This window comes from Leptodactylus fuscus, chromosome 1 (genome assembly GCF_031893055.1).
Source record: "Leptodactylus fuscus isolate aLepFus1 chromosome 1, aLepFus1.hap2, whole genome shotgun sequence".
Classification (NCBI taxonomy): Eukaryota; Metazoa; Chordata; class Amphibia; order Anura; family Leptodactylidae; genus Leptodactylus; species Leptodactylus fuscus.
In genome coordinates this window covers 91,544,301-91,565,630 of record NC_134265.1, presented here as the reverse complement: position 1 = coordinate 91,565,630, position 21,330 = coordinate 91,544,301, and the positions used below count along the sequence as shown (strand labels likewise).

The following is a 21,330-nucleotide window of genomic DNA, read 5'->3' as shown; positions in this document are numbered from 1 at the left end:
GTATATAGCTGATGACTCTCTGAGGAACTCGCCTTCTCCCCCACCTCCCCTCTCCATAGATTTCTAGGGTACAGATTTGATCAGTGGAAGAAACAGACACTTTACTTGTATGAAGTATATTACAAAGCTTGTTATCTTTACCTGAACCCTCACCTGTAGATTTATAGAAAAAAAAATATGCCGTACTTTAATTTTGTCTCTAGTCTGGAAGAGGAGCAGCCAATGTTTATTTCATCTCTAGAGAAGCCGTTACATTGCTTATATTACACTGGAAAATATGCTGTGGATATCTTAAATGTCATTAAGTGTTTCTTACGTAGTTTTTTATGCTGATTTCAAATCTGAAAACCGTTTTGCTCTATCAGGTCAAATTGTTAAGATATTGTCGAATAAATGTTTTTATTTTGCTTAAATAGGACTACAAGCTTCTCACAGTATACAAAATTATATAAAATATATATTCTATATATATATATATATATATATATATATATATATATATATATATGAATATTGCATTATAACTATTTATTAAGAGATTATGTAAGATTTTATGACGCAAGTTTAGTTGGCAGTTGCGTTATGAATTGCGCCCGCATTAAATTTTCTGCCCACATGAAAGTGACGTACATAAGCATGTTGCTACTTCTGGAAATAATACGTTATCACGAGTACAACTGGAGTATTTGCGGTGACTTAAAAGTAGTAGCTATTCTAACGGAATGCAGACAGACTCCTCATACAACTGTCTCCAAGATTTCTCTCATGCATTCCCCTATACTCTGGAACTCCTTACCAAGACACATAAGACTGGCCCTGAAGACTCACCTATTCAGGAAGGCCTACAACCTCCAATAACACTATCACCGCACTGCCATCTGAACAGTTTCTCCCTCTCACCTTCTGTCTCCACCCTTCTCCCTCATAGACTGTAAGCCCTTGCGAGTAGGGCCCTCTATCCCACTGTGCCAATCGGTCATTGTTAGTATCAATCTGTTTGTACATTTTGTGTACTGTATGTGAACCCTCAATTGTAAAGCACCATGAAATTAATGGTGCTATATAAATAGACACATTTTGTCAAGAAATTAGACAGCGACACTAATGCAGTTCGGTACCTGAACAACAAGTTCCCAGGGTTGAGTTATGTAAAGGTAAAAGAAGGTGTATTCATAGGTCCACAAGTAAAAGAAATCATGGCTGATGAACTTTCAAGACATTCTAAGTGCTGCTGGGTGGCATTAAAGTCAGTCGTAATCAATTTCCTTGGAAATAAGAAAAGTGCTGACTACGTGAATGTTGTACAAAAATACATTAGTGCGTACAAACATCTTGGCTGCAATATGTCTCTGAAAACTCATTTACTCGACTCGCATGTCGATGTCTTCCCAGAAAACCTAGGCGCAGTCAGCGATGAACATGGCAAGTGCTTCCACCAGGACATTTCAGTGATGGAGTCATGCTCTCAGGGTCGGTGGAGTGCAGCTATGTTGGAAGACTACTGTTGGACTCTTCAGCGTGATTTGTCAACTTATCAGTAAAAGTTGATTATCAAATTTTAACAAATTTTAACAAATTTTTGCAAATTTTAACAATTTTTTGCACATATTTTACAGATATTAGACTTCAAACTGAATTTTTGTTTATCATATAATTATGTATGTTATATATAATTTCAGTAGCTATAGCCAGGTTCATATTTATGTTTAAAATTCATGTAGCAATTACTTTTAAAATACAAGTTTTTGTGTAAAAATTACATTTATTATGTTTTGAAGTAATTAATTGAATTTATAAAATTTAAGATCATGGATATTTCAAGAATGGCAGGTGATAGAGAAAAACGGTTTGGATATTCAAAATCAGCATGTTCAAATTGACTAAGATCGATTATTGTATACTAAGATATCCACGGAAAGTTTTTTTTTTTGTTGTTTAATGTTATACACAAAAACTGTAATGACATATTCAGACATGGCAGATTTGTTGCAGAAATTTCTGTGAAGGTCCCATTTAACTGAATGAAGCTTGCGACAGACACAGCCCAATTCACAAGTGTGGATTTTCAGTCACCGAAATTTCTGAAACAAATCTTCCATGTGTCAATAGACTCTAAGCAAGTATTTCTCAACTCTTAGTTGGGTTGATTCACATCTGTGTTTGGTAATCCATTTGGGGAGTCCGCATGGGGACCCCTCAAACAGACTATCGAACACATTTGCAAGCGGTGCGAAGTGAAAGCACATGGACCTCATAGACTATAATGGGGTCCATGTGCTTGCTGCGAGATCTCCGCACAAGTTATGTGGACAGGAAAGTAGATTGTGAAGTACTTTCTAGTCCGCATGTTCCCTGTGGAGATGTCGCGGCAAGAACACGGACCCCATTATAGTCTAGTGGGGTCCGTGTGCTTTCACTGCACACCGCTTGCAAATGCGTTCAGTATTACATTCAGGGGGGGGGGGGGGGGTCCCCATGCATACTTCCCCGAACGGATTACCAACGCAGATGTGAAGCCAAAAACCAATTTGTGAAAAAAGTTCCAGCCAAGCAAGGGCACCTGTGGCCAGCACACCTGAAAATGTTCTGAGCTTCTTTTAGCTTCCAACTAGCTTTTCACGGATCATATCAGTTCAGCAAAGACTACCCACTGCTGTAGAGGAGACCTGACATCTTCTGACATCTGCTTTAACAGGCACTGTACCTCAGTATTTGAAGATGGTGGGTGGTTTGGGCAGCACTGGTTTCCCAGGAATCTGCCACTTCCAGAACAGTGGTTCTCAGCCACATACTGTATATACTCGAGCATAAGCCGAGTTTTTCAGCACGAAAAAAAACCCTTGGCTTTGCGGGGGGGGGGAGTGTTTCTATGACCAGCCGCAATAGTAATGTGCAGAATCTCCCATAAAATTGTGGAAAAAAAAGAAGCTTTAAAAAAATATAGTAAAAAAGTTAAATAAATAAAAGTTCTAAATCACTCCTTTCCCTAGAATACATAGTACAGACAGTACAGACCAAAAGTTTGGACACACCTTCTCATTCAAAGAGTTCTCTGTATCTTCATGATTATGAAAATTGTAGATTCACACTGAAGGCATCAAAACTATGAATTACCACATGTGGAATTATATACTTAACAACAAAGTGTGAAACAACTGAAAATCGGTCTTATATTCTAGCTTCTTCAAAGTAGCCACTTTTTGCTTTGATTTCTGCTTTGTTCACTCTTGGCATTCACTTGATGAGCTTCAAGAGGTAGTCACTAGAGATGAGCGAACACTGTTCGGATCAGCCGATCCGAACAGCACGCTCCCATAGAAATGAATGGAAGCACCTGTGACGCTGACTTTGCCGGCGGCCGGCCAGCGTCACAGGTGCTTCCATTCATTTCTATGGGAGCGTGCTGTTCGGATCGGCTGATCCGAACAGTGTTCGCTCATCTCTAGTAGTCACCAGAAATGGTTTTCACTTCACAGGTGTGCCCTGTTAGGTTTAATAAGTGGGATTTCTTGCCTTATAAATGGGGTTGGGACCATCAGTTGTGTTATACAGAAGTCAGGTGGATACACAGCTGATAGTTCTACTGAATAGACTGTTAGAATTTGTATTAAGGCAAGAAAAAAGCAGCTAAGTAAAGAAAAACGAGTGGCCATCATTACTTTAAGAAATGAAGGTCAGTCAGTCCGAAAAATTGGGAAAACTTTGAAAGTCCCCCCAAATGCAGTTGCAAAAACCAACAAGCGCTACAAAGAAATTGGCTGACATGAGGACAGCCCCAGGAAAGGAAGACCAAGAGACACCTCTGCTGCAGAGGATAAGTTCATCCGATTCACCAGCCTCAGAAATCGCAGGTTAACAGCAGCTCAGATTAGAGACCAGGTCAATGTCACACAGAGTTCTAGCAGCAGACACATCTCTACAGCAACTGCTAAGAGGAGACTTTGTGCAGCAGGCTCTCATGGTAAAATAGCTGCTAGAAAACCACCTGAATATAGGGTATCTGCAGTGCTCCTGTTCTGTCGGGAGGGGGTTAATAGGAGCACTGCAGACACCCTATATTCAACCAGGCTGAATTCCAAGTGTGTGTGTGTGGGGGAAACAGTCCTCAAGCTCAGGGAAGGGGCAGATAGACAACCAAAATGCCCCTTCCCCAGGACCCATTTTAATTTTTGAAATTTTCCAGTAGCTGCTGCATCCAAACCCCCCCCCCCGGCTTATACTAAAGCCAATGAGTTTTCCCAGTTTTTTTGTGGTAAAATTAGGGGCCTCGGCTTATATTTGGGTCGGCTTATACTCAAGTATATACGGTACCACAAGTGGAGAATCACTGCCCTAAACCACAGGTTGTAATTCTCACAAATGTTATGCACTACAAACATTTGAATTTACCATTTTTGCAGCTTTTCATAGTCTTAAAGAATACATTCTTCACAACCAATTTATTTTTAGTTTCCTTCACTATACATCTAATTTGAAAAAGGATGTGACGTATTTGAATTAAAATAAACCGTACTGAATTCTGTGTACAGCTTCTATGCAGACTTATGTGTCTCCATGGCAACACACAACAACTATGTGAATTAAGAAAGCATAAGGACTGCTAGTTTCCTTATGGCTGCTCTTCATCCATTTCCAGATATCTCTTTGCAGAAGGAAGTGATTTAGGATATAGATATACCGTATACTTCCACATACAGTACACTAGTTCAGGAGTGTTCAGTGTTGGCACAGCATGGCATAAGCATATAGTTTTTTAGAGCATGTAATAATCTTGCAGTACTTCACTGACACCATCATATGGTATATATAGATTGAGGAAATATTCTATCAATGGTAACACTAAGGGTGCATTCACACTACGTAACGCCAGCGTGTATCACAGCCGTACACGCCGGCGTTACAGCAGGGCTGCCGAACACTTCCCATTCATTTCTATGGGAGCCAGCATGCGAGCGCTCCCCATAGAAATGAATGGGCTGCTTCTTTCACTGCGAGCAGTCCCATTGAAGTGAATGCCATACACGCCGGCACTTCCCATTCACTTCAATGGGACTGCTCGAAGTGAAAGAAGCAGCCCATTCATTTCTATGGGGAGCGCTCGTATGCCGACTCCCATAGAAATGAATGGAGCTGCTTTATACGCCGCTTATTCTGAACGTGTTTTATGTTCAGAATAAGCTTCAGTATACGTAGTGTGAATGCCCCCTAATATTGCTAATACTGTACTTACCCGGTGAGCTTTTTCGAGATTGGTCATTATCATGCCCACTTCATCAGCCCTAAAAAAAACATAAAATGCATTATGTATAAGCATGTTTCAGAAATATATATATATATATATATATATATATATATATATATATATTAATATTACACTGCATAGTATTAGCTTTCAAAAGGCAGGCTGCAAATCTTTGCAAAAGTAATTTTGGAAAACAACACATACTGCCAGATCAGCATTGGGCCATTGGTTCCGGTTGATCTGGAGACAATACTGAAAGGAGAAATGTCTTTAGGTTATATTCACATACTGCATTTTTGTGCTTTTTACTGCATTTCTTTAGTTAAAATATAGCCGCTGCCAGGTATTACAGAACAATATTGTAAAGTTTACGTAAACAGCATTTTTGTTTTTGCCATATTGAACAATTTTGGGGTTCAACAGCATTTCTTTTACTTGGCATTATTTAGGTAGTGTATTTACTGGAGCTGCTACTTGGAAAACACCACATAAAGTCCTATACAAAATAGTACAAAATAAAAACACAGAAAAATAATAAATGAATACATGGTAATATATGAAACTCTGTAGGATAGTATATTAAAGAAATATGTTTTCTTCTCCACTTTTCAGAGATACTTTTGACATATTAGTCTATTAAAGGGGCTCTATCATTGGGAAAAGTCATTTTTAACTAAGCACATACTTGAATAGCCATTAGAAAGGCTATCAAACACCTACCTTTTGTTTGTAAATCGCCTCAGTAGTTTCTGAATGAGCCTGTTTTTATTCATATTCCACAAACAGTACATTACTCCATGTACAGTACATTAGCCTCTTACGTGCACCTTGGAAGTCTCATAGTGCACCCTCTGCTATTCTCACCTATTCGTGTATACAGCAAAGGCTGCTGCTGATGACTCATGTCCCTGCCCTCACACACAGACAGGAAAGAATAGCAGAGAGGAGTGCATGATGAGGACTTATTGTGCTTGCTGGAAGCTAATTAGCATATGAATAAAAACAAAGTGATTCAAAAACTACTGAAGTGATTTACATAGAAAAGATATGTGTGGAATAGCATTTCTAAAGGCTATGCAAGTATGTGCTTAGCTAAAAATGACTTTTCCCAATGATAGAGCCCCTTTAAGGTGGTGGTGGGGGGTTTGATTGAAAAGGCACTCAAATAACTGCTGCAGCTGCACTATTCCTTGCTTTTTTAATACTGCTATGTTGTACTGGTACACAGAGTGAGGCAGTAAATCAATTAACCAGCTGTCAGGAGAATCCTATTCCACCCCTCCCTGCCCTATAGAGTTCTATGTGTGAAACTGAATGCGGAGACAAATATAATGTAAACAAGGAGTCAGACTGAACTCAAGGGGAAGGAGAACAGCTTAATATATTGTGAAGGAAATAGATCTCCTTAAGATATATTAAAAAAAAGTTTCTTATATTTAAATGCAATGGATGTACACTATAGAAATGGAAGAAAATATGGCATCTGGGAAGCCTAAAGTATTAGGGTTATTCTTTGTATAAATATACAATGTTCTATTACATTCTGTATCAGTTCCCCACATCTCTATTTACAACCTCTGAATGGGAAAAGAAGTTCAGACCTAAAAAAACACACATGTATCATATGCACAAACTTGAATAAGAAAACAGCACCGTGTAAGTACAAATATTAAGATGATGCAATGTCTTGGCAGACATCCTTCAAAATCACAAAGTATACAACTCACAAAAAATGAAAATGCAACATCCAGTGAATTCTGAAGGGATATATTTGTTCACCCATAGTGTTTTAACTCTTCATTGTAACTACTGCAGAGAACTTGAGAATGGCTTCAGAGAGGAGCTAAAATGTTGCTGCTGTCTTCTATAGGTGAATAAATATATCTCTACGAAATTCACTGGACGCTGCCTTTTCCTGTATGACATGCAGATTTTAAAGAAGATTTAGATGCAAAATTGGTTCAGAATTACTTGCTGAAATTAAAAGGGTATATATACATGTGGCAAATATATTGTAGAAATTTCTATGATTATTTCATTCAATTGAATGAGGCTTGCACAAATCCATGTGCTTGTGGCAGAATCTACCTTAGGTTAAGGCCCCAAGTAGTGAGCCGCAGACAAAAAGTGCTGCGATAAAGACTCCAGAGGGAACATATCGCTGTTTTTTCTACAGTGCTTTTCACAGAAAGTTTACAGAGTTTTCCTCTGTGGACTTTCTTTCCCTATTATACCTATATGAAAAATGCCAACATTTTCACAGGTCTAAGTGACATGCTGCTGCAATTTACAAAAACGCAACGTTCTTTGAAATCGTAGCATTCCCGCTGCAGATATTTTTCTGCAATGTGTGGATGGGATTAGCCAGAATCCTATCCACTTTGCAGGTACTACTGCAATATTTCAGTTTTCACATCACAATTTTGTCCTCTTTTTAACATGTATGAATGAGGGCACTTGTCACTATAGAGTCCCATTATAAAAAAAAAAAAGTATATCCTTAATCTATACTGGACCCTTTTTTCCACAAATATATTTTAAACATAAGAGAAAATCGTCTTGCGAATGCAGCCGGAGACTATGCTATGGGGAAAAGATTAGAATACAGTACTGAATACATGAACTGGAGAATTTTCATAGTATACATATTCTATTTTCGTCTTGAATATTAAAATGAAACGCTATATATATATATATATATATATATATATATATATATATATATATATATATATACCTCTAAAATATCATATAGGAACAGTTGCTTTTCTTCTGGTTTTTCTCTTAAAATTACTTGACCCTAAAACATTCTGTGGAAAGCATTCTGCATCCCCATCCATCAAAACAGGATCTGTCTTTGTTTATTACAGAATGTGCCATAGAGACCCGTTAAATGGGCCTAAAGTATGACCCAAACCCATGCCAACACAATTATGTGGCTTCTTATAACCAATAGGAAAAAATGTGATCAGAAATAATGGCCTAGTGCCGAGTGCAGTATAGTGTGATATCTTCCTCCAGTCAATTACAAGGGTCTTACCATTCTGATAGAACCAAAGATGTTATAGGAGATTTTTATGAATGAACAGATAAAATAAGGAAAAGCAAATCATTAAACCCAATCGTGAACCTGTGAAATGAGCTTTGCTTACAGTTCTAACAGCAGAAGCGTAATAGACAATAATACTTTACGCCTTGGCTGACAGAAGTTAAATTGTGACAACCTCCATTAGGGCTCATATTGTGCACACAAATTTCACTCAATCACCATCAAAGAGAAAATTATTTACAACACATCTAGGTAAGGGAGGTCTATCAAATTATCAAAGAACATCTGCTTTGGTGTAATAAGATTAAGTGTTCTCCCCGTGTTGTATAATATGAAGAGGAAATGTGTTGCCGTGTGTTAGTAAGACTGGCAAACCACACCAACAGCTGTGAGATTTGGCAGCCTACAGTACGGGATAGAGCCAAAGGGGTGCAGAAGATGTTCCAAACGCATAAAAATGGATGGCACCACACCAATTAAAATAACAACCAGCAAATGTACATTTAATGAAGTCAAGACGTTAGTTTAATATAATCCAATGCTTTTGTCTTCCCAAAGCAGCAGCTGTGCCTGTGTTAGAGGTATACAAGGGCACAGTGTTCAGGATGCCTGCATTTCACAGCTCTTACCAACCCCTTAGGAATTGGCTGGGATGTCTATTCAATATTCATCATAATCACAGGGTTAACAGTTCTCTGCTCGTGCCCTAGCAGACCTACTATACACAGACATTGTATCTGGTGTGTCTGTATTTAGAGAATTGGACTTTTAGGCTGAGGCCCCACGTTGTGGAAACGCAATTTTTTGTTGCAGATTTTGCTGTAGTTTTTTTTTTTTTTTTAGCCAAAGTCAGGAGTGGTTTGAAAAGGAATGGGAAATTATAGGAAAATCTTATACTACTCACCTCTTTCAAATCCACTCTTGGTTTTGGCTCACAAACCCGCAGCAAAATCTGCAACAAAATCTACAGCTTCTCTGCGACGGTGGGCTTTAGCCTAAATCCATGTTTTGCAGCTCAGATAGTAGTAGCTCATGACAACCAGTGACAGCTGTGCTGACTACATCACTCAAATTTAACATCATGCAAGCCCTAGAAATTGCAAAGTATCTAACAATTTCACTCAGCTGATGCCAGGGAACACTGAGGCCTGTGATTGGGCCTCAAAAGTCATGTGGGACCTCAGGGTGTAATGACGCACAGATTCAAGCATTGCTATGCTGGCAAGACTCACAGGCTGATGCCCAATTACAGGTCTTCGTGGTCCCTGACACCATTCAGGAGGCTGGAAGAGGCCTGAAGAGGACCCGCATGTCGGAGCCATGGGGAGATAAATTACAGTTTGTTATATTGACTCATCTCTAGCATATTATACTGTGTGGTAGCGCCATTATTCGGTCACATGGATCTTTGGCATGAATGGAGGGGGATATATGTGCTTTCTGAACAGCTTGGTCTAGTATTTATACCCATTTCTGGTTCTCCCAGAGGTAATACTAAAATGGACCTTCCGGGACCTTAGACTGTGAAAAGTATTTCACCAAAGCTCCTGGGGGAAAATGTTGACAAATGTGAGGTCAAATGGTAGTTGTCAATGATATCTACAGGTTACATACTAGAATACAGTGGTTAAAAAAAAGCTCCTCTGGACTTTATCTAATAGGTAGTGCTGCTTTGGCTCTGGGGTTCACATCACCTACTGTGACTGTTAGTATTAGGCACCACCCCCTGTCTCCACATCAAACCAACTGGTTAGGATTGTCTTTAGGGGAGGCATATTTAGTTACTATGACCTGGACTAGTCTACAGCAACATATGGTAAGGTGGATAGTTGTGTAAACTGTGAAGGAGTGGTGAGTGGAGCCCACCAGACAACACAGCAAAAATGTCTGGAACCAAGGTAGCACGACCTGCTGCATCCATACCACACAAGGAAGAACCTACTTCTAACCACTCCGTTCTAGCATCAGCCATATCTGCATGCAGGTAAGAGACCTCCAGTGTGCACAACAACCCAAGCTAGAAAAAACAGGTCACACTGTGATCATGTGACTTATTAAAAAAGGTGAAAAGCAAGATAGAGAAAGATATTGTACAACACATTTATCAATACTGTCAAACCTTGCACTGCCTAAAATTACGAATCATGTAGTTGATAGCTGATGCTTTTACTAATTCTGATATTGTCTTTGTATCATTAAAAATAAGAAAAATGTTATGTGACCATACCATCTGAGGATGCTGCCAGCAAAATTAGATACTCTGCTCAAAAATTGTAATATGTATGGCTCCAATATGGCCCATTAGCTAATACAAACTGGCTGGATCATTGGAAGGCATGATGAAAGTTCAGAATGGAAGCTGGCTCACGTGCCTAGGCAATAGGGGATCCAACTTATAAAACTGAATCATGGTACCCCAAATCACTTCTAAACAATTTATATGCTGTTATAGGCACCATTAGTAGCATAGTGTAATAGGCAATCATGTGCCTAGAAAACCAACCTCTACTCCATAAGCAAATTAACTTTTTGTACACAAAAATTGACAGTCCCAATTTGTTACGACCACAGGCAAAAATAAATGCTACAGCAGACAAAGTCAAAATTGCATTTTGACATACAAAAGGATATAATTACTACACCTCTAACAACCCCAACAACACTATATAAATGGATTAGAAGTGAGTCTGGTGGTCATAGACTCCCTATAAATTTGGTGCTTTGTGAACCTTTTATTCTACAACCACTGAATGGGCAAAGACCAACTCAACTTCTGTACAAGTGCTAAGAAGCCACCCTGCAACAATCTTGATATTCTAAAATGCCATAGATCACTGTTTCTGAGCTGGAGTAGACTATAATATTGTAGAAAATTATATTCTTAGGACTAATGTAGATCTAGCTGACCCTTGCTCTGCTTTCTTCTCATGATAAAAAAGACTGAATCACTCGCCATTCAGATACCAACAGCTGCCAGGTTCCTGAACACAGAGACTGGGAGACAAGCCAACTCCTCCTTGCAGTGTGATCTTACAGGATTCCCCACTTCAAAGCCCAAGGATTGTTTTTGGAAGCGAGTACTGTCCACTTATCTCTTTGTTAACATTTTACACTTGAAATTGAGAATGTGATTAACATCAATGCAATTTCTCCAGCTGGTATAATGAAGGCCCAGCGCAGATGGACAGTTTGAGTTGATGCCTTAATATCAATGTTTATGCAGAAGGTAACTTGTAGATTATTTAAAAGCAGATCAGTGTCACCGCAAAAATGAGTATTGCAACAAATCATCAACCAGTCATACGCTCATATCCCTAGTGCTCTGTTGTACAGTCCTGGTCTCCCTACTGGCGAGACTGGCTGGGTTGGAAGTGGAAAGGCTGACGTGGACACTGAGGACAATCACTATACTCACTGGTCGCTGGAGAGGGACCTGTGACATCACTCAGATACATCACCGGTCCTTTACCAGTGACCACTTAGGGAAAGAGAACTGTACAATGCAGAACCGGAGATAGATGAGTATGACTTTTTTTTTTGTCTACAGCCACCCTGCCCACCCATGAGTTTACTATAATGCCTGGATAACTCCTTTAATAAGATTGGTCAAATTGGTCAAGCGAAGCAATTTATCATTACAAAATTGTGTGTATCTTTCAGGGAAACAATCCTCTGCGCAGACAATCCCCAGAACTGTCAGGCCCTATGTCCCCAGTAAGCTCGCCATTGGGACACATTAAGGTTGGCCATACACAGGAAATACCAGTCTGACCCTTCTTTTCCCAATATCTATAATAATGTCAGGAAACCCCCAAATATATATTAAATGAATTGACAGTTCTACTGAAGTTGTCAGGTTTGACCGACTTACATGTAATGTTTATGGTCAACTTATGTGCCGTCCTAACAGTGGCATGTGTCACAGTGGCACATATAGTAATAAAATAGTAACACAAAAAATAATAAACATAAAAAATTATTGACTGCATTAAATACATTTATTGCCATTACATTACACAAAAATAACAACAAAAACTACACGTATTAGGCATTTACATAACTGTGATAACCTGAAGAATTGAAAAGGTTATTTATAGTGGAACCGGGACAGTAGAAAAATACAAGTTAAAAATGTAGGAAAAAAAATAGATAAAAAGCTATGGCAAAAAATAAATTTTTTAAAATATTCTTACTGCAAAAAAGTTTCGTAGACATTACACAGTAATCTATATGTACGCCCAAACAGTGCTGTATGAAATTCCATTTTTTCCACATGTCTGCTGAAATTAAGAGAGGTACAAATGGAAAATTTTAGCTGGTCAAAAAGGGTTAAAAAAGGTGTGCAAACTTTTTAATATTGTTTCCTTTATTGCTATGATTTGGTTAATGGTTGTGCTATTCTGAGATATTCTTACATAATGGTACAAAGGTGCAAGTTCTACCTTGTATACAATAAGTAAACACCAATACTTCTTTATCTAGGAAATAAACAATTACCAAACTTTGGCTACTGTTCTTATTTCTGTTTTATGAATATTTTGACCAATTTTAAGGGTTAAAGGGGTATTCTCTTTAAACAGCTGCAGCAGAAAGTTCTCAGCAAACCCCCCAATCCTAATTATTCTGCTAGCTTATGAAAATTCAAGAGTTTTCCTAAATACATTGCTTTAGCAATGCTGCTTTGTTTGCCTGCTCCGTGAAATGTGTTTCCATTGAGTATGGCCTATGTGATAAGAGAGGAGAGATGACTCACTGCTCTCTGGGAGGGGGGGGGCAGAGTGCTCTCATTGTTATCTATAGTGCAAGACAATTGGTTCAGCTAATTACAGTTTGCTGATAAGGCCTCCAAAGCCCTGTCTGTTATCTCTCTATGTAAAGATAAAGATCACGCTGAGTCTCCCCTCTGTAGATGCATGGTAAGTGTTCTTTACAACCATGTGTAATGTAATATACCTTTACTGTGTATATTATTAGATCTGCATTTCTATTAGATTTCTAGTAATCATAACAATCTCTCATGGTAAGGGTAAAGCCTGCATTTTCATCAAACAGTCAAAATTCCCTCCCCCCCAACTTGTGGAGATATAAAGGAAGTAAAAAGAAGATAAAGCAGGCAAAGCTGCTGAGACAGAGAGATGGGAAAACCCCTTTAAAGCGTAACTAAACTTTGCAACAACTTGTGATTTTCTGGCAGTATTTCTTCATTTAATATACACTCACCGGCCACTTTATTAGGTACACCATGCTAGTAACGGGTTGGACCCCCTTTTGCCTTCAGAACTGCCTCAATTCTTCGTGGCATAGATTCAACAAGGTGCTGGAAGCATTCCTCCGAGATTTTGGTCCATATTGACATGATAGCATCACACAGTTGCCGCTGATTTGTCGGCTGCACATCCATGATGCGAATCTCCCGTTCCACCACATCCCAAAGATGCTCTATTGGATTGAGATCTGGTGACTGTGGAGGCCATTGGAGTACAGTGAACTCATTGTCATGTTCAAGAAACCAGTCTGAGATGATTCCAGCTTTATGACATGGCGCATTATCCTGCTGAAAGTAGCCATCAGATGTTGGGTACATTGTGGTCATAAAGGGATGGACATGGTCAGCAACAATACTCAGGTAGGCTTTGGCGTTGCAACGATGCTCAATTGGTACCAAGGGGCCCAAAGAGTGCCAAGAAAATATTCCCCACACCATGACACCACCATCACCAGCCTGAACCGTTGATACAAGGCAGGATGGATCCATGCTTTCATGTTGTTGACGCCAAATTCTGACCCTACCATCCGAATGTCGCAGCAGAAATCGAGACTCATCAGACCAGGCAACGTTTTTCCAATCTTCAATTGTCCAATTTCGATGAGCTTGTGCAAATTGTAGCCTCAGTTTCCTGTTCTTAGCTGAAAGGAGTGGCACCCGGTGTGGTCTTCTGCTGCTGTAGCCCATCTGCCTCAAAGTTCGACGTACTGTGCATTCAGAGATGCTCTTCTGGCTACCTTGGTTGTAACGGGTGGCTATTTGAGTCACTGTTGCCTTTCTATCAGCTCGAACCAGTCTGGCCATTTTCCTCTGACCTCTGGCATCAACAACGCATTTCCGCCCACAGAACTGCCGCTCACTGGATGTTTTTTCTTTTTCGGACCATTCTCTGTAAACCCTAGAGATGGTTGTGCGTGAAAATCCCAGTAGATCAGCAGTTTCTGAAATACTCAGACCAGCCCTTCTGGCACCAACAACCATGCCACGTTCAAAGGCACTCAAATCACCTTTCTTCCCCATACTGATGCTCGGTTTGAACTGCAGGAGATTGTCTTGACCATGTCTACATGCCGAAATGCACTGAGTTGCCGCCATGTGATTGGCTGATTAGAAATTAAGTGTTAACGAGCAGTTGGACAGGTGTACCTAATAAAGTGGCCGGTGAGTGTATTTTGTAATACATTTTATTAATAAATCCAGGCTCCTTTCTGTCAAATTCTGCACTTATTTATTTTCCCCCTGTTTCTGAATTGAGAACTGTACAATGTTTTCACTAGGTGTGCAGGCTATTATATAATACAAGGAAACTGAGGCTGCGAGGGGGTCACTTAAAAGAGTTACACCTTGGGCATTATAAAACCTATAAAAGTGTTTTGGTGTCTTATGAAAAATGTGAATACTTGTCTAGGTTTCATAATGCCAGACATATAATTGTTGGAAGTGCCAGCCTCAGCTTCCCTGCATTACACAAGAGCCAGTAGACTCGTACACCAAGTGAAAGCAGCATAGATTTTAGCTCTCATTAGAGAAATAAGAGAAAGAAAAAGGAAAAAGAGTTTTACAGAAAAGAGCCAAAATGTATTAATAAATTATATTACAACATTTATTAATGGCACAAATGCTGCCAGAAAATCAAAAGTTTAGTTGCATTTTAAGGGACGCAAGCCATACTTTCTATCAAGTGAATGAAATCTGTTGCTGAGTGAAAAGTGTGACGCTGGCAGAATTTCATATGACACAGCAAATTTCAGTGACAGGATGCATTTCATTCATGGACATATCTTAGTGCAGTTTGGAAAGATGTTCAGAATGAATGGAAAATATTCATTTGTGTATGATTATATTGGTAAATTAAGGGCATGTTCAGATGGGCAAACTTTTTATGCAAATTCCATCTGTGTCAGTATGGCTACCATGTAGTATTCCACTCCCCCTGGCTGCCCATTGCCACAATGCATAATGAAGAGGTCTATTATCCCCATCATTATGATTTCTTGGAGCTGTTGCCAACACAACTGCAAGAGTGCCAAGCAAGCACAGGTGGCCTTTTCAGCAGGGCAGTTCCATACAGTGTCCTGGAATTAGGTCACTTCAATCACTCATCTACCTGCCTCTTTTTGATAAATACGTCTTTGCAAAAGTGAAAGATGTTGCCTGTTAAACATGAAATGCTAAAGGTAAACAAGGAGCTTGTATCTCACAGACAAATACAATACAGAACTTACTTAGACGCTGTCTCCTTATCATATTGACACCGCAGGTCAAGCAGCTCCCTCTGTGTTGTCTTCAGTGCTGCATAACAAAAGCATTTGGTGAAACTGTCTGCTATTACATTTCACAAAGAGATTAATAACCAGGTCAAACAACAAAAGTCTATTTCAAGAGCCATCGGGATACAATTCGACAGCTCATTCATTTTAGCTTTTGTCACATCTGTCTCTTCCATTCTCTCTGAGCATTTTAAAGAAGACAAAAAGCCTCTTTTCAACAAACAATCTCACTTGTGAAGAATGTGAGAACATAGGCCAGCGTGTACCAGATTCAGCCCTCTGCAGAGATGAGCAACTACAGCTTCTCCAAATTTTTTTATTAAATAGGGTCTGAAAGGAGTTATGACCCCTGAAAAGTGCTGACAGCCACATATAGCTGATATGTAAAGGAGGTTTAACATACTTGGGTGACTGGACATGATAACTGCTGTTGTAATCCTCTTGGCTTTGCAATAACAATTACCTTGGGCTTTGCTTAAGGCCTGGTTCACATCTGCATTTGGCATTCCGTTTGGGGAGTTCGCATAGGGATCCCCCGAACGGAATACAGAATGTATTGGCAAGCAGTGAGCCTATGAAAGCACACGGACCGTATAGACTTTAATGGGTCCATATGTTTGCTGCACGGTGTCCGCACAAAACATGCGGAGAGAAAAGTACTTCATGAACTACTTTCCCCTCCCTATGACTTGTGCGGACAAGCACATGACCCCATTATAGTCTATGTGGTCCGTGTGCTTTCATAAGCTCACTGCTTGCCAATACATTCAGTATTCCATTCGGGGGTCCCCATGCAGACTCCCCAAATGGAATATGGAACGCAGATGTGAACTTGTGCTGCACTGACTGCTTCCCTCTTATCAGATCTTGGTTGACAGCTCTGGTGTCCATCCTGGAGACCACTAGAGTTATCACTCGAGCAGAGGAAAGGAATTGGGGAGTGTGCTATACAGACAGCACAGTAAGGGACTGCTGAGGTGAATTCAGATTGTTTTATCAGTCATGGAAATTAGCATGGTCACTTACTTTGTTATATTTAATCTCCTTTACATATCATCTACCTAACCCTGTCAACAGTTCAGAGGTGTCAATTCAGATGTGTGTGTGAAAACAAATTTTAGGACATGTACTATGAAAAGTGATTCTGAATATGAGCTTCATTTTAAAGGGGTTATCCTGGACTGAAGCGTAACCCCTCTCCCTTAAAGCTGCCTTCTAATAAAGTAAAAGTGTGTAATACTCAACTTTAAAGTTCTCATCTGTTCCAATATTATAATGTCTTTGCAAAACAAAAGTCAAAGGGTGGGATATAAGGAGGATTTTGGTATATAGCAATTTTTTTTTTCTAATGTAGCATTGTGTTACTGACTGAATGGCATCAACATGGTTTATAATCATTTTCCTTTGTCATTTTACTATCGGTTTAAATTTCTAATCCTTTTAAAGTATGATCTCATTGTAGATTTGTAGCAGATTTTTAAGGTTGCAAATACATTGGTTTTAAAGACACACAGCAAATTGGTGTGCGCCATAATAAATCTCCATACTATGTTTCCAAATAAATATAACCTATAAGAATACATATGTAGATAAAATATAACTCCATTCCAAATGGTTGGGCATTTTGGGTATATAAACCACATTTTTTGTATTTTTCAATGAACTTTGGTGTAGAGATGAGCGAACAGTGTTCTATCGAACACATGTTCGATCGGATATCAGGCTGTTCAATTCGAATCGAACATCACGTGGCAAACTCCAAAAAAATTTGATTCCCCTCCCACCTTCCCTGGCGCTTTTTTTGCACCAATAACAGCGCAGGGGAGGTGGGACAGGAACTACGACACCGGAGGCATCGAAAAAAATCAGAAAAAGTCATTGGCTGCCGAAATCAGGTGACCTCCATTTTAGACGAATAGTGGATTTCAAATCCGGGTCATATGAGAATGTGAACTTTGTGACTTGGAGAGAGGGATAGCTGTACAGGCAGGGATAGCTAGGGATAACCTTTATTTAGGTAGGAATGTTATTAAAAATAACTTTTTGGGGCTCTATCGGGTGTGTAATTGTGATTTTTGTGACATAAACTTTTTCCCATAGGAATGCATTGGACAGCGCTGATTGGCCAGAGTATGGAATTCGACCAATCAGCGCTGGCTCTGCTGGAGGAGGCGGAGTCTAAGATCGCTCCACACCAGTCTCCATTCAGGTCCGACCTTAGACTCCGCCTCCTCCGGCAGAGCCAGCGCTGATTGGCTGAAGGCTGGCCAATGCATTCCTATGGGAATGCAGAGACTTAGCAGTGCTGAGCCAGTTCTGCTCAACTACACCGTGTGCCGGTCAGCCCATCTGATATAGCAGAGCCGAGTGTGCACTAGAACCCTTATGCACACTCGGCTCTGCTACATCAGATGGCTCTGCCTTGGCCAGCCTTCGGCCAATCAGCGCTGGCTCTGCCGGAGGAGGCGGAGTCTAAGGTTGGACCTGAATGGAGACTGGTGTGGAGCGATCTTAGACTCCGCCTCCTCCAGCAGAGCCAGCGCTGATTGGTCGAATTCCGTACTCTGGCCAATCAGCGCTGGATTCCTATATCCACACTCGGCTCTGCTACATCAGATGTAGCAAAGCCGAGTGTGCACACTCGGTTCTGCTACATCTGAGGTGCCGGTCAGCCCATCTGATATAGCAGAGCCGAGTGTGCACACTCGGCTCTGCTACATCAGATGTAGCAGAGCCGAGTGTGCACACTCGGCCCTGCTACATCAGATGTAGCAGGGCCGAGTGTGCACACTCGGCTCTGCTACATCTGATGTGCCGGTCAGCCCATCTGATATAGCAGAGCCGAGTGTGCACACTCGGATCTGCTACATCAGATGTAGCAGAGCCGAGGGTGCACTAGAACCCTTATGCACACTCGGCTCTGCTACATCAGATGGCTCTGCCTTGGCCAGCCTTCAGCCAATCAGCGCTGGCTCTGCCGGAGGAGGCGGAGTCTAAGGTCGGACCTGAATGGAGACTGGTGTGGAGTGATCTTAGACTCCGCCTCCTCCAGCAGAGCCAGCGCTGATTGGTCGAATTCCGTACTCTGGCCAATCAGCGCTGGCCAATGCATTCCTATGGGGAAAAGTTAGCTTGCGAAAATCGCAAGCTGACAGGGATTTCCATGAAATAAAGTGACTTTTATGCCCCCAGACATGCTTCCCCTGATGTCCCAGTGTCATTCCAGAGGTGTTGGCATCATTTCCTGGGGTGTCATAGTGGACTTGATGACCCTCCAGACACGGATTTGGGTTTCCCCCTTAACGAGTATATGTTCCCCATAGACTATAATGGGGTTCAAAACCCGTTCGAACACTCGAACAGTGAGCGGCTGTTCGAATCGAATTTCGAACCTCGAACATTTTAGTGTTCGCTCATCTCTACTTTGGTGTACTGCCTACTACCACCTATATACAATGAAGTAAAACAGATTATGGGATAAACACTGTTCAATATTATCTACTTATTCAGGAAGAGAATTTACAAAACTAAAACTCCAACACTCACATGCATTTTTATATTAGGTAGAAGTATACTTGGGCAGCACAGACTCATGCAGGGGCCCAATGTGCTTATACCAACCTGAATGGAGAACCTTGATCTTCTCTTCAGCCTCACCAAGTCTGACAGCTAAAGTTATCTGTGCTTCCTGCAATCCTCTGTAGATAAGATATAAGTATCATTAGTTCAATACAAGGAAATGAATTATCTCATAAGAAACTCTGGATTATTAGCTCTCAATGTAAATTATTTTTGCACTTCATATTTATGTTATCTTCAAAATACCCTGTTCCCCCCAAAATAAGTCATCCCCCGATAGTAAGACATGGCAAAGTTTTGGTGGATTGCCTAATATAAAGCACCCCCCGAAAGTAAGACATCCCCCAGTAACTGCATCCACTATTTGCTAAGTGAATATGCTAAATTTTGCATATTCACTTAACAAATAGTGGATGCAGTTAGCAAATTACTGTCTAATCATTCTGGTAGCAGGCTATGCCTTAAGCTTTTGACTGCGGGTGGCATACATGCATAATTTTTTTTCCCATTTATATGGTCCCCAAACTATTGGGGCATACACATGATTTCATGACCCCATTTGTGACCATCAAAGTTATATTACCATGTTTTCCTTCAAATTATAATACAAGGAGCATTATCTTGTCTAAGTCACATATATTGGTTCTATTGCACTTTATCCTGTGATGTGTATTTATTACTTATTATTTTTATGTATTATGGTTTGATTTCTGTTCTTGTATGTTTTGTTGAAGAAATCTATGTACTTGAGAAAGGGCTTTTCAGCCAGAAACGTGTTGTGTATGTACCAATAAAAGATTGTTTATCCATTACTACGGGCAAGTGCTGTTTTATCTTCTGGCCAAATCCCGTGAGGAGGCTGGTCCATCCTTTCCCATTATCCTTATGTCTACATGACGGTTACAGCTACTGCCTTTGGCTCCCTACCATCAGACTATTATATGCTTTTAGGGTGTTGTGCCGTCTGCACAACCCCACCAGGTGAGGGGGCACTTTGTCCTTTTCTAATACTGGCCTAGTATCGTGGTTAATGCATGAGGATCTGCTCGGTATGGCTCTCTCTTTTTGTTTTAAAATATCGATGTCCTGGTACCAAAAGCAAAGTTTATGAGTTGAAATTAGCATTTAATATTCTTTTCAGATCAAAATAAACAGAAAATAACATTATTAAAACAAAGAGAAAACAAAAATAAAAATTTGTTACATAGAGTTATTTTTATTACAATATATCAGAATCCATTTATGATAAAAAGATGCATTGTAATTTTACAAGGAAAGAGAACTTTAGTACATAGGTTTGTTGGGTTTTTTTGTGTTTTTTTTAAAGTATGAAACACTTCACAAATTTGTGTGTTATCCTTGTGCAGGGGCCATGCTAATCTCCTCTGTATTGTTCCAATTTTAGTATATGTGCTGCAGAAGCACTTTAGTACATATTTGATAAGTTCACAAGGACAAAGGACTTTAGTACATAGTTGATCAGCAACGTTTCGGAAAGAGAAAGTCCTTCATCAGGCAGAATGAAGGTATTAAAAGGGTTAAGGATGAACAAATGAGGCAGGGTCCATAATAGACAACCAAGATGTGTCCTTTATTGCAGGGGAGAGACCACAGCCCTAAAGCATATTGGATTAGTTACTGGGTTCATTTTATTTAGTCTATCCTATGTAAAACTTTAACTACTGTCTCGACAAGAGAAATCTGTCTGTTCCCCCTACTCAATTCTTCACTCATTCCATATAATTTTTTAATGGCAGGTCATAGAGATCTCTTTCCCACTTGAGCATGAATTCTAATTCATCCTCTTGTGGTCTATTCAGTTCAGAATAAGTTGTTGGAAATCATACTCTTCCTTAATGTATAACTTCTATATATACTTGCAAACAAGATTCTTTACATGCCTCATTTTAATGTAATTTTTTAA

The 21,330-nt window shown here is 39.9% G+C and overlaps 1 protein-coding gene and 1 non-coding gene across 3 annotated transcripts in view; both read right to left on the bottom strand.

Annotated features, from left to right (window-relative positions):
• Window positions 1-21,330, bottom strand: part of CUX2 (cut like homeobox 2) — a 291,553-nt gene that overhangs the window by 28,042 nt on the left and 242,181 nt on the right. For both annotated transcript variants that reach the window (XM_075273161.1, XM_075273169.1), the window contains exons 7-9: window positions 19,449-19,525; window positions 15,783-15,849; window positions 5,231-5,279 (exon numbers count right to left, since the gene is read on the bottom strand). In XM_075273161.1, coding sequence (XP_075129262.1) covers window positions 5,231-5,279; window positions 15,783-15,849; window positions 19,449-19,525 — 193 coding nt within the window. The remainder of the gene's footprint in view (window positions 1-5,230; window positions 5,280-15,782; window positions 15,850-19,448; window positions 19,526-21,330) is intronic.
• Window positions 20,729-20,831, bottom strand: LOC142190905 (U6 spliceosomal RNA). Its single transcript, XR_012714552.1, has one exon. It is a non-coding gene; the product is annotated as a U6 spliceosomal RNA (small nuclear RNA).